At 40.4% G+C, this 14943-nt stretch overlaps 1 protein-coding gene across 1 annotated transcript; it reads right to left on the minus strand.

Moving 5' to 3' along the window:
• Positions 1 to 2392: 2392 nt before the first annotated feature.
• On the minus strand, positions 2393 to 14736 carry MPC1 (mitochondrial pyruvate carrier 1). Its single transcript, XM_013129295.3, has 5 exons — positions 14329 to 14736; positions 9233 to 9236; positions 6508 to 6604; positions 4111 to 4243; positions 2393 to 3363 (listed from the first exon to the last, which is right to left on the minus strand). Exons 1-5 carry the CDS (start codon positions 14397 to 14399, stop codon positions 3345 to 3347), a joined length of 324 nt encoding a protein of 107 aa, XP_012984749.1. The 5' UTR covers positions 14400 to 14736; the 3' UTR covers positions 2393 to 3344.
• Positions 14737 to 14943: the final 207 nt, after the last annotated feature.

Consider the following 14943-nt stretch of genomic DNA (forward strand, 5'->3'; position numbering starts at 1 on the left):
AAGCACAACTGTAGACATACTACATTAGATAGCATTTTTGCCCAATTGCAGACAGGATCAAAATACCCAGTGATATACAGGCTGAAAGACAGCTGGTGACTACACTTGTGAGTCTTTCCTGTTACCATTTTAGATTGTTGGTAGCCTGTCATTTTAGCTCAGGGAAGGCACTGGAATAGTTGGGAAAATTGCTCTGTCCTGATCTGAGACTATATTTTATAAACAGTTCTGTATGAAAATCTGTCTTGGTCCCAGGGAGCAAAGGACTCTTCTTTCTTGCTGCCTTCTCTAAATCTGTAAACATATTGAGCCTGTTTTTGTCCCTTCCCCTCTCTAGTCCTCTGCATTGGCATCCTTGCTCAGATAGCATCATTGCGCTTTGTAGGGAGAACAATAAATAACTCACAATGCTATGGAAAACTGTTTTACAAAGAATGCATTTTCTCTGAGAACTGTCAGGCCCTATGTGCAGTACTATGGCTAAGAGTTTTCTGCTGGTATTACAGTAGGGAAAGCTCACTTGTTCACACAAGTTATAGAGGTAAAATTAAAATATATATATATATATATGCACACCATGCATAGCAGCATAGCTTAAATGATTATATAGCATAAGAGTTGTGGGAAGTTGAACAAAATTCACTATAGGTAGCTGTTCTTACCCTCACTAAAGAGGCTTTGTGAGTTATCTCTTCTGACTCCACAATTACAATTATTGCTTTCTGTCTATTTATTACAGCGCTACCAAATGACCTCCACATTTAACTCAGATCAGCAAGCTTCCAGCTCATGGGCACACAGAAACGTTTTTGTTACTGTACAACCTGATGGGCTGTGAGACATCCATCCCCAGGCCTAAGTTCTCCATCCCAGTCTAGGGCTTTGTCCTTTCAAGTCCCATGAAAGATGCTTTGCTCCACCCATTTCCTTTTTTTTTGTAGAAGCCTGGATGCATTGCAGGAAGCATCACAGGTTTAAAACCTCAAAGCAAGTTAGAGACCACTTTCCACCTGCAATTCACTCTTGTACTTCCCCAGTATGAAAGAACTTGAGCCTTGTCACGGTAAATGGATAGAAAGATACGGAACAAAAAGGTAGAACAAAATACATAAGAAACTATTGTGCAGGCAACTACCAGGAAAATGAGGAAATAAACTCCTGTAAACAGTATTCCTTAGGTGGGGAAGTTAAGACAATCAACAGCTAATGAAGAGAGATAAGAGGGTTGGAGTATTACATGTATTACAAACTTTACCCAAGAACAGGCCAAACCACTACATTTCATACCTTTGAAATTTAACACTCCTGGAGGTTTTTTGTCCAGAAATAAGAGAACGAGGTAGCAAGATAATCAGTTATCTTTATCTGCTTGCATCTCACTCATGGACATGGAACTGTTGGAACAAGTCCAGAGGAGGGCCACGAGGATGATCGGGACTGGAGCACCTCCCATATGAAGACAGGCTGAGAAAGTTGGGGCTGTTCAGCCTGGAGAAGAGAAGGCTGCATGGAGACCTCATAAGCAGCCTTCCAGTATCTGAAGGGGGCCTACAGGGTTGCTGGTGAGGTACTGTAGTGATAGGACAAGGGGTAATGGGTTCAAACTTAAACAGCAGAGGTTTAGATTGGATATAAGGAAAAAATTCTTTACTGTTAGGGTGGCGAGGTACTGGAATGGCTTGTCCAGGGAGGTGGTGAATGCTCCAGCCCTGACAGTGTTCAAAGCAAGGTTGGATGAAGCCTTGGGTGATATGGTTTAGTGTGAGGTGTTCCTGCCCATGGCAGGGGGGTTGGAACTACATGATCTTAAGGTCCTTTCCAACCCTAACTATTCTATGATTCCATATACAAGTCTAACACTTCTTATATTCCATGAGATGGGGATGGAAAGAAGATGACTACTTTTGTCACAAGACAGCAGTATTGAAAGAACAGCTCAGTGCACCAACTTTTCTAAAGCAACAAGTAGCAGTCAGTACCATCTTACCTATGCAGCAGAGCATGCACTATAAGTCTCATGTATGCCCATTACAAAATCAGCCACTATGCAATTTGGATCACAATATCAGTCTACAGTTAAAGCAAGTCTTTTAATTGACCATCTTATTGCTAGAAGACAATATGCAACACTTAATCAGCACAATGAGAGCCCTGAATTCAACCTTGACTATCACAGCAGGAATACTCAGTCAGGTACCCACACCCTCTTTTTCTGGGGGTGGCAGGGAAGTGCTAGGTGTTAAGATCCAGAGGACACTTTCCTAAACATAGTATATTCAAAGGATAATAAATTACTTTTCCAGCCTGTTTATGCTTAATGCTGTTACAGTAATAAACTGATACCCCATACTGAAATTTCAGTTCAGGATCTAGTATCACAATATGACAAAGCTTTTCAAAATGTTAAAAGGATTTATTGCCATTTGGAACATGTTTATTGTTCAGAAACACTGAACTGAAATAAAATCCATCACATACATTCTTTGTTATCTATAACTTTACAGCAATGTAATTTTCAGGCAGGTCATGCAGGGAAGCCACTCTCCCAATGAGATCAAAAACTACTGAAAGGCACCTTGTGTCTTTCAGATCTTAGACTCCAAACAAGTTAAGTTTTTGCCTGTGTAAGGATTACATACATCTAGAACAACTCAAATAGTAGGAAAAAATAAAATCTACTTAGAACTTCTTAAAGAACAGTACCAGACCTTGTTGCCTTCATTCATTCAGTGCTATGCTTTTGCTCTTCCAAGTCCTTTTCAAATCATGTATAACTTAAAAATGGGTATTAATGAAGTGTCTTTACTGAGTACAAGGCATGCAGTAAGGGAAGGATAGCCAGTCACTTCCAGGCTGCCCAACTACACATTTGTTCTTGTAGATTAGCAAGCCACTGCTTAAGTTAAAAAAAAAAAAAAAGAGACAAAATAGGAATGAATGCACCCAAGTTAAATGGCTTTTAAGAATGTTAATACCATGATACCACCTATAGTTACTAAGCCATCATACACTGCTTTTGTAGACTTAGATAAAAAAAAAGTTGATTTTCAAATATTGCTTGTTATTCAGATGTCTTACTTTTTATTCGTATGTCTTTTTATTTAAATGGTAGTTATTAAGGACCTGTAAGGCAGCAAAACTTCAAATGCAATGGCTTACATTGCTGAATATTATTCTCAAAAAGGCAAGATAAAAAAAAATTAGTAGAAGGATTCTTGGTGGGGTCATTCATAATAGGTGTTTGTTTTAACCCATTGTAATTGTCACAGCAGCTGTAGATGGCAAGTCTTCCTTGGTTGTAATTCAGAATAAGCACATTCCATGGCTTACTTCAAGTTAGATATTTAGTTCTTTTTCTCAAACCTGCCAAGAGAAGATAAAGTTTTATAAGAGTGAATATTCAACTAGAATTGCTATAAAGAGTCTGGACTTAAAATAGAACTTTAGCAATGAAAGACATCTGGCCAGTTACTTATGGAAAAGCATGTTCATTTGCAGTTTTGCTCACTTTTTAATTTATAGTTCAGGAGGCTTCATCCTCCCATTACTCCCCATTGATTTCTTGAAGCCAAAGTAAAAAGAGCCAGAATCCTGACTCACAAGCACTGTCTAGGGCAGTGTCTGCACTACTTGCTACACAATGAGGGTGTGAGACTGCTTGCAGGCTGGTCCCCAGTCACACTCAATTGTATCTACCTGATATATAGAAGAGTCAACTTAGAGGTTTTCCTTAATTTCTCTTTCATATCTACAAACCCTTCCAATGTTTCCATCTCAAAAATTAGTTACCAAGACAGACACATGCAGACTAATCAACATAACACATGAAACAAACCTCAGAATAGTCAGCAGCTGCATAAGTCCTATCTACATATATGAACATAAGGGGTTTCAGTCTTTCCTGTGTATCCCTCAGAAGTGTCAAAGGGAGTGCAAGGCAACAAGTCATAATTAGCCTACTGACAACAAGCTTGTTAACAGGTTTTCAAAAGGTAATGATGTTACACAAGCTCAGAAGCCATGCAAGGGTTTCCACTAGTTAGAAAACTACTAACAGAGTATTCCAAGAGCCATCAGTTTATGACTCCCCTTTTTTGAAATGTGACTTGCCTGTATTTGATCAGTCGTCCTCCTTGAATAAGTTGTGCAATTTCATTAGTGAAGTGGCATGCAAAAAGAAGCCAGTTCCTTGGCTGCACTTTGTAGGCAAATCTCATGAAAGCCAAGGAGTAAAAACACAGTGCTGCAAAACATGATAGATATCATTAATAGATTTTTAACACCTGCATTTTGTTGAGGCATAAGTTTCATACTAGTGGAGTGTAATGACAGTTAAAATGCTTCTCCCTTCTTTTAAGTTTCCCAATAGTCCTACAAACATGTCTGCATTAATGACCCAATGAAGGAAATTACACACCAGTACTCATTTTTGCTACACAGGAATATATACAGGGCTACAGCTTTCCACAAAAACCTCTGCTCCCTCATATGCTTTCCTGTGATACAAGTGAGTATTTAGTTTATTACCTGTTCTGGCTTCAGCTGGGATAGAGTTAACATTCTTCCTGGTAACTGGTACAGTGCTGTGGTTTGGCTTTAGTATGAGAATAATGTCAATTATACACCAATATTATAGTTGTTATTAAAGAGTACTTTCCCTGATTGAGGACTTTTCAGTCTCTCATGCTCTGCCAGTGAGAAGCAGTACAAGAAGCCAGGAGGGAGCAGAAACAGGACAACTGATCCAAACTAGCCAAATGGGTATTCCATGCCGCAGCACATCATGCCCAGTATATAAACTGGGGGGGGGAAGTGGGAGTTGGCCAGGAGCTGCTAATCACTGCTTGGTAACAGGCTGAGCATTGGTCAGTGGGCCATGAGCAATTGTACTGTGCATCACTTGTTTCCTGAATTTTACTCCTTTCTCTTTTTTCACATTATTTCTATTACGTTTTACTTTCAGTTATTAAACTGTTCTTATCTCAACACAAAGGTTTTGCCTTCTTCCGATTCTCCTCCCCATCCCACAGAGGGAGCTGGGGGAAGGGGAGGAGTGAGCAAGCACCTGTACAGTACCTCATTGCCAGCTGGGGTTAAACCACAAGACTACCTAAACTACCTCAGGCAGAGAAGAGTTAATCCCAATGAGACATGGCCTGTCTTACACAATTATTCTGACAATTTCTAGGACAGAGTATTTTTAAAATACTAATTATTTAGATACAGTTCTTGCTGGGAACATTTTAAAATGGACTTTAAGAGAAGGCAGTTTCTATTCCCAGGAAATAATGAACATTGAGAAGCATAAAGCTTTGTTATCTACTTTCCAGGAAGATAAAAAACAACTTTAATCTACTCTTATTGTAATTGCAGTTAAATACAGGAAATTACAACAAAAGATGTCAATAGCTTTGCAGCGTTCTGACAGGCTTAAAGAAAAAAAAAAACCCTGTGAAATTAACTGTACAAGGAAAACAGCCTCATTTAAAGTACAGAACCTAAAAGATGAGAGAAAAACATTTGTATACACACCAACCTATATATATTTATAAAAAATAAGCGTGTCTGAACTTGGCTGAACTTGGTAGCTGCCACCAAAAACTATTTGCAAAACAGTTGCGCTATGCCAGAGACTATTCTAAGCAGTCTTCCATCTTGAAGAAGCTAATTAGGACACTGAATTACTGCAAGCAGTAAGCAGAACCTAGTCTAAATTTGCATAACCCGCAGCTATTTGCTTGGGAAAAGAAGAATTAATCAGAATTATTAACGGAGTTAAGGAAGAAAGTAATAAAAAAATTAAGCTACTAAATTAAAGCTGCCGTATTTATGATACTAGAGAAGAATTTAAATGCAGAGACAGATATAGGCAAAAAGCTACCCATGGTCCAAAAAAGGTGGAAAAAATACTGTTCATGAATTTATAAAACATTTCTCACTATTCCATTACGAATCACACTAGCTTTCCACAGGCAACTGCTTTGCAAGGAGTTCATCTCCCTTAACTGCTTTTTGCACTCTGAAGACCAACCATTGCCATTTCTTCACTTTGTCAGTGTTTGTATTTAAGTTTCACACTAACCACAAAAACATCGTTGTTCTTCATACAAAGAATAAAGTTAGGTAAAGAGATGCATAGTAGTATAAGATACCAAAAGAGTTATTCTTTAGGAGCGAGTCTGGTGATCAAAACTGCCAAGACTCAAGACCTATATCCCTCTCCCTCCCAAATTACTGGAAAGCTCTCTGAAAAAAAAAAAAAAAAAAACCAAACCAAAAAAGAATCAAAACCCCACAACTCTGCAACTTTCTAGTGCCTCAGTTTTCAAGTTGCCTCTGAAGTCCTATAACAAGATATCCAATATCTATATCTGCTTTAATCACAAGTTTGCAGGCAACTAGTGATACACCACTTGACAAATTATTCATTGCCTGAAAGAAATTTGAAAAGAAAATCTGTGTGCTGTATTCTGTTTACTAACAACTAGTTGTTATCTTAGCTCTTACCAAATGTCATTCGGCCACTAACGATTTCTGGCGATTTCTTCATATCATTAATAGCAGCAATAGGAAGTCCCCAGTTGGCAACTGGCCCCCAAAAGTGCTGCAAAGACAGAAAATGAAACTGAAGTTACACAGAAACACAGACCTCCTATGGTATTCTTATAGATCTCCTTAGCCACACACCCTTCAGAGGACAGGGTTAAAGGTCAAATTCCATGTAAAGACAGGGACTACTTTTGATGTAATGGAGAAAAATGAAACCCTTCTTTCAGCATGATCTAGCCTTCAGGGTGAAAGGAATAGGAATGCACTCAATCTTCTTGCATACTGGAGAGGAACTACTGAAAGGCCACTGAAATGTTCTGTGGTCTCAAAATTTTTTTTGAGACCTAACCCAACCCAACTCTTTTTTTGAGACCTAACCCTAACCCAAAACCTCAGCCATCACTGAGCAGTCTGATCAGTATAATCATATAATAATCTCAGATTTACAGCTCATTTCTATGTAGAGAATTAGCATTCCTCTCTCAAATAAGGCTCCTCAAAAATGTAACGAAAACACAAGGACTTGCTGAAGTGAAGAATGGAACTGTTTTCATATTATGCCTAGGATGAAGAAATGCTCAGCAAGCACCTTTTCCAAGTGCTCACAACACCTCTTGAAAGAGCAGGGCCATGCAACCAAATTAAGCCATTACCTAAAACTTCATCTGCAACTGCCAAACAACCTGATGGCTATCTAAAGCTCAGTGGTTAGAAAGATTAGAGCAGTTAGCTACAGGTACGTACACAGAAAAACAGAGACAAGAGGCAGAAAGAATAAATTCAGAAAAACTGATGAGAGCTCAATTTGATGGGTATTGTGTGAAAGACTGAGAAAAATAGTCTTCCAAGTCAAATATCCCCTATTGCTACAAGTTAACAAGCCTTCAGTAGAATTCTTTCCACAGAAGACACATGCAGTACTTGCATCAGCTTCTCCTAAGGGGAAACTATGGATGCACGAAAGTAATTTGGCCAGATACGGCAAAAAAGAAGCACCTTGCAAGGAAAAGCTCTATAGATTCCAACTTTATCCATTCTTTTGATACTTCCTCTAAAATGCAACACTGAAGATATTGCAACAACTCTGAATTGTCAGGCAATATTTAAATTTCTTGCAATTTTAATTCAAAATACTCTAGCCAGTCTGGATACTAGCTTGTCAACACTACAGCAGTATTAAAAGCCACACTTGCTTCCTGCAGTTTTGGGTTGCGATACAAGAAACTGAACTAAAAAAACCCAACAACAATAAAACAAACAAACCATGGGAAAAGTGAGCTAAGTGGTACACACCATTTTGATAGTGTAACATTAGTGCAATATTCAAAACAAGGTCATATTTCTGCAAGTGTCTACAGAACTGACACTGGTCCAAACATAGGTTTATAATAAGAGTATGTCAAAAGATGCAATAAATGCATTTGTTTACTATTTTCCTACTAATAGAAAAACTGACATCTAATGGTTAAAGACTCTCAAGTACATGAGATGTACATGGCATAACTGAGAAGCTGCATGGCTACATGGCATTTAGACTGTACAGCTATAGTTAAATAGTGTATTAAAAAGTACACCACTTATACACAAGGTGTTGCAACAAGAACATTCATAGAAAAGTCATGAGCACACAACATACTGTTTAAATAAATTTAGAGGCTTTAATGTATATAAATAAAGTACAGTAAGAAAACCAGAAACAAACATGTAGTCAATAATCATAATTATTTATACAGTAAGACAGCAAGACAACTTGTGTAAGCATTACCACACTATAACAGATTGGAAACCAGGACTGGTAAAGCAGTTCATGTACTTGGTGAGATTTTTAGTAATTCCAGGAGTCTTGTTTTAAGAACTGTAGTTTCAGAAGTCTTTACAGCTCTAAGCTTGATTTTTTTGAATCTATGAAACAGATCTGGAAGTCCTAGTGATGACTTCTAACTTAATTCAACTGCTATTAGAACACAGACAAACAACACATCCTACAATATGATCACTTCAGGATCAGGCTACACAAGCTGAATAATCATCAGTTCACATCCCAGCAGCACTGCAGCAGTAACTTTCCTCTGCTGACCAGGGAGGTAGATTTAGAACCTGCTCACTTGAGATGGTCATCCAATTTTAAGTGCCTTCAGGCAGCCAGCCTTTGAAGTTTCCACACACAAGAATTAAATTACACCTATGCAATTTGTCTTTGGTCTACATAGAAGAGCAAGTCTTCCATAACATTATGATTCACAGTATAACAGGCATAAAAAAAACCCCAACACTCCCAGTTTCACAAGCAAACTAAAAGGCTGAAGGAAAGAAGAATCTGCAGTGAGAGTTACTATGTCAGGCAATAAATGATAACATAAAGCTGGTTAAAAATAAACCAGGTAGTTTGAGTTATCGTTGCTATGCAGAAGAGTGGCTACAGCTTGACCTGATCTCTGTAGCAAAGGGTATGGAAAAAATTAAGCATCTTTACTTTTGCAGTGATTGCTTTAGGAGACATTGTCAAGGAGCTAATGTTTGGTCACCTTAACCCCAGACTTGCAAATAACTCTTACTACTGCATCACTCCTGGAAGTCTGCAGTATGCTTTCAGATGCAAGCAAGATCATAACAGTGCTGAGGCAAAAAGGCTGCAAGTTACTGAAGTCGTATGTGAAACCAGAAGTCCCCTTCCTTTTCTTACCGTACTGTTGAAGTGGGCCATCATTTTCCATTCAAAAAGCACATGGAAGAAAGAAGAAAAAAGTGTAAGTTTCTTTCATAATCAGCATGTGAAGTGCATCACAAACAGAAGATAGGTAGGAGTCAGAAAACTGTCATTCCATTAACCTTGATTAATGTAGCAGTATTAAGAATTCCATTTCTTTCAAGAGCTATCTTTGTGACAACTGTTTGCTGCCTAGTATCTTTTTCATAGCGAGATAAAATCCTATTACAGTCTGTGGAAGAGATTTATCCCCTGTAGTCTGAGATCTGAGATGCTATCCCAACTACTTTTTAAAGTAACATTTTTGACACAACAAGGTTTGTCATGACAAAACTAAACAGCTATAGTTCCTCTGTGGAAGCTTTGAAGAACTTTGAATTCTTTGTACATCCTTTGTACTATGTAAGTAGGTCAAACCAAATATTGCCAAAGATCTTATTGTTACTAAGCTTAGTCCAACCATGGCTATACCAGACATAAGCTATATTATTTTTTCAGCAATGTAATATACATATTTTCAGTGATCTAACAGGCAGTTACACTCCAGTCATGCATGACGTTCATTTAAGTGATCATCTAGGTACCAATTTATGTAATAACTTAATGATCTATGCATGGAAGCTAGACTACAGCATATATTTTGCTGCTCTTTTTAAAATGTTTCAGAATTTTTAAGCCTCTTTTTTCCAAAGATACTGATATGAGTCCACTTAAATCATGACTTACAAGAAACCAGCTACTAATAGAAAGTCTATTGCTGCAGAACACTGAAGTCACCTCCCTCACACTGATTTCCATATTCTTAGAGCACTGTTATACAAATAGCTATGGCAAGAGAACAGTCAGTTCTAACTCAGGCAATCACACTGGCTACAAGTCTTTGAATCAGCCTGTGGCTTGTAACAAGATGCTTAGTGTCCCTGGTTTGTGCCAACAGAAGTCAGCCTCGATTTTTAAACTGGAAGTCCTTTTCAGGCAAGTAAAAGCCTAAAACAGAATCAAAGTGATGCTGTTCTAACAGAGTAGGCAACCCTGGCTAAGATCATCCTCACATTCACATGAGACTGGTACAGTTATTATACTGCTAAAAGAGAGCAGATAAAGGTCTTATGATTGATGGCTTGGCTTTGTGAGCGAAGATTTGGGAAGGGCTTTAACCACACTAACTGCAAGCACGATGACCAAGGGCATGTGGGATATACAAAACTGGTTGGAGGAAAAAAAAAGTGCTTAGGCAATCAGGAAGTGTCTGCCCAGGACTGTCATCTCCTGAGCAATCTTGAGTGACCCATGCGCTGGTCCACCTGCATGCAAGGTTGGATCTGCAGCTTCCCATGCACCTTGTCACCTACTGCTTCAACCCTTGCCTGTCCATACAGACAAGTGAGAGTAAGCCCTTCCAGACTTCACAGAAGCAGGCATCCAGCCCCAAAGCTCTGCAGCCAATACAGCTACAACAAATGCACCATAACCAATAGCAAAGACACTGCAACAAGTGCGCTCATTTATTCCTGACTCCATTTCAAATTAGCAGTTATAAAGAACTACATTCAATCCCTTCACAGAGGGAACACTTCATACTAACATTTCCAGAACTTTGGGAAGAGTTGCTGAATTTACCCATCCAGTTTCTGTGTGTCTGCTTTCTGTAAAAGTGCCTGGACATCACAAGGGGAACTAACAGCTGATCAATACCTTACATTGCTACTACAATTCATTCCAAAATGGCTATATTGGGAAAGATTTTTAAAAAAAATTCACATACGCATTTTATTCATGTTGGCAGTGAGGATATTAACAGGCCAGAGGCCATCCTGCAAACACAGATGAAATGTCACCACTCTGTTCCCCCCCACTGCCATCCCCTAAGAGGTGATGGTATTACCCTTCTGCAAAAGACTGTTCTTGAAACATACAAGACTGAGACAGCAGACACAGTGTCCTTCAGTTTCTCACACAGACCAGTAGAGGAACTAGAGGACTTTTTTTTTTAGTGTCCTTGTGTTTAAATATTTACTAATGAAAACAGAAGATCAGTTAATTCTGTTTATATTACTGATGCTAACTCTCCTAAAGTTCATTGCAATTAAAAGAAAGGTCCTAGACAGTTTATGTCGACCTAAGTGCTCAAGCTTTACAAGGAATTAACTATTTCAAAGCCACCTAAATTAGCAATGACTACATTTGCATTATTGCATAGTCATCAGGAAGAGATATTTCAGAAGTGCCTCAGAAGACCAAAGTCTCCACACTTATTTTTCTATTACCAGAAGATTTTGGGATTCCCTGGTATTCCTTACGCAACTGAAGTACTTTAGATTTTTACCACAAGACAATGCCAGAACTTGCCTAGAGTGGTGGATATAGATCTTCTCTTTTCAAAAGAAGAGAAAGCTGCTTTACTGGATGTTTTTTAGAAGCTAGTGGTTTAAATCACTAGAAGAGAAAGTAAGAGGATTCAGTTGCATACTATTAATGGCTTAGATAAGATAACTTTAGTGACAACTGACATTTTTAGGATCTATAGAAAAAAAAATGTACAACTTCAAGGTCATAATATATAGAGCTACCAAACTTTCATAGGCCAATCAGCAAGTTTTAAGTTAACATTACTGATGCGGTTTACAAGAACCAGAAGCCTACCTACAGCTAACATTCCAACTGAGCTGACTTTAAAGCATTAAGACAACAATTAGAGTAAATGCCTATTTACATCATTTACAGTCATTCAGATCCCTATTAATCACCACTTAAGAGAAGCCAGATGTGAAATTGGCAGAACAATTAATTATTAATGACATTTTTAAAAGCAATTTATCTTTTCTTTTGCAAGATCCAAAAGCTAACCTGATGTAATGCAATTCTATTGCCAGATATATCCATCTGAGAAAAGCAGCATACATTCATTATGCTTGCTTTCATGTTTTCAAGTTATAAAGCTGAAACTGACCTCAATAGAGGTCTGTGAGTTTTCATTGCCGTAAGCCATAATAATGGAATATGCAATTCCACCTCTTTGTGTAACTTCAGTTATTCTATTTGGGGTCAAGGATTTTACAGTTAAATACTGGTATCACAAGCAATCTCTCAATTCATCATTTCCCACGAAAAAAACTTTCACATTTATAAACCCTTGCTTCACTGAAGTCATTAGATGCCAATTTTTAGAGCAGATACCAAAGTCTTAGCGCTCTGAGGAAAAACTCTTACTCAATGAGCACAGCAAGACTATAATTTTCTTCAGGATAATCCTGTAGTCTGGGGAAGCAAGGGCCTTCAGGAATGAATGTAAAGAGATACTAGCTCAAAGTACATACACTGCATTCCCTCTATAGAGAAGGCAGACTATAGTCTTTATATACATGTTATCTAAATTTTAAACTCAACATAAAGGCAACAACTTAAACAAGTAAGCAAGAAACAATGCTGAAAGGCCATACCACATAGAGCCACTGACTTTAGCTCTTCATGACACTCAGTAACAGAAGTACAAATTAAGCAGGTATCTTTGTACACAACACTAGAATCCCATCGAATTATCCTTATTCACAATACAGTCTTATTTTAATAGCTTATTTCAAGACTAGAACTAGGCTGAAATACCCTGAAAAGGTTTATTTTGTCTACCTTTTCAGTATTTATCAAGCACATACTTCCAGCAAATAACTGTGGTGCTGTTTGGAAGTTGCCATTATCTTCTCTGGACTTTTGTTTGCTTGTTTTCTTAAGTATGAAGCACAGAGATGTTTTGCTAGCCATTTATCTACTTTGCCTGAATTCTATTCAGTGAACTAAACGTTAACATCAAAGTGCACCTTTCAAGCTTATATAATACCATGAAGACTTTCAGAAGGAATCCACACAGAAGCCTGCTTTAACCTTCTTTTGTTTTGCTTCAGGGATGTTCTCTTCCTTCTCATACTCATCTTTTTGCCCCATCGTTTCTATGGGACTTGATTTTGCAAATGCCAAACAAACCCTTTTGCTTCCTGAGCTTTTACATTAAAACACTTTTTCCATGCAGGATTACACCATCTGCTACTTTCACCAAGACTGTTTCTCAGATAAACAGATGCCCACCTACATACTTGCTCAATATCAAACATCAGTTGCAATACATGTAGGTAGAACAGCAAGCAACATCTATACTGAAAGGTTGCTCAATCATTTGTATTAAAAGGGCACATTTTTATTTGTTTTCTTTGTCAAGCTGCTTGTCAGCCAAAGAAACCTCAGCTTGCCTATTCAAGACCACTCCCTACAGCAGTTCCACCAGATTTAAGCGAATATGCTGCAATTGCATCTTTAGGACATTCCTGTGATGCAATTCCTCTAACCAGAGCACACAAGCTGAAGCTTGACAAAAAAGTATTGAGCTGTTTGGTAACTGACTAAAGCCACATTTCCATGAAACCGGGGCTTTAACAAGCCTCTAGAAAACTTACATATTCACACATACTCAGACACTTAAATAAGTGGTCTTAGGACAGCACCTGGTAAACTCAGTTCTGCACCCAGCAAGAGCAAAGCTCTTTCTGCCCCGATTGCAGACAGCGGTCCGAGGGCCCGTGTCACCGGTTCCTGCGACTGCTGCCACCTGCCCCAGAGACAAGGCAGCGCTCCGGGCTCGTCCCACAGCCGACAGAGGAAAGGTCACACTGAAGTGCAGCTGCCGCAGCAGTCTCAAACCGTGCCGCGTCGCTTCAAGGTCAAGCCCTGTTTCGCCGCGGTGGGGTGGGCGGCTTGACAGCCCCGACAGCCTCCGCAAGGCACGGGGTACCTCGCTGCCCCCCGCCACCCACACCAGCACCTCCGGCCCGGCTTCGTCCTCCCGCGCTCTCTCTTGCCTCCGCGCAACGACCGGAGAGGGCGAGCTTGGTAGAGGTCAAGCGACACCGCCCGGCCGCAGCCACCACCTCGGGTGTCCCGAGACAACGGGAGACAACGAGTGGAAGAATTTGGGGAAGAGACACCGGTCGCCACTAAGGGCCCGGGCAAAGCGGGGGGGAGGCCACAAGAGGCAGAGGCGGGCAGGGCAGCCGCCAAGGACCCCCGCGCCGCGTTCCACTCACCTCATGAGGTAATCCCTGAACTCCTTGCTGCGCAGATAGTCCACGGCCTTGCGGCCCAGCGCCCCCGCCATGGCGACCCTCAGCGGCAGGCAGCGCCCAGCCCGCGCGCCTCCCTCAACTGCCGCTACCGGCACCGGTGACAACTCCCTCACCCCGCCGAGGGGGAGCCCGCTTTACGGCAGCGCCCGCACCACCGCCCCTCCGTCACCACGGCGCTCTCTGCACCTATTGGCAGAAGCGGCCCCGCCTCCCTCCTCCCGGCCTCCGAAACAGGGAAGGGGGAAGTGGGGAGGGGGAAAGGCCGTAAAGCGACGCGGTGGGAGGAGGGGGAGCAATTGTCGCAAAGCTCAAAGAGGAGGGTCGCCGGCGGTTGAACTGCCGGCATTCCTCTGCAGCCCGTAGGGCAGAGCCGCGCGACGGCTTTCCAAGTTTCTATTGGCTGCACAGAGGTAGATGGTGGCTTCCCATTGGCTAGTGAGGGGGCATCCCGCCCCCCAGCTGTGTCTTGCTCCGCCTCTCTGTGTCAGGCGTGTTGCTGCTATAGGGCGGGCGGTGGTGGGGTGTCAGTGGTGTGAGGGGTATTTGGGTATGTGGGTGTCCAGAGGGCCTGTGGCT

This window comes from Melopsittacus undulatus, chromosome 3 (genome assembly GCF_012275295.1).
Source record: "Melopsittacus undulatus isolate bMelUnd1 chromosome 3, bMelUnd1.mat.Z, whole genome shotgun sequence".
Classification (NCBI taxonomy): Eukaryota; Metazoa; Chordata; class Aves; order Psittaciformes; family Psittaculidae; genus Melopsittacus; species Melopsittacus undulatus.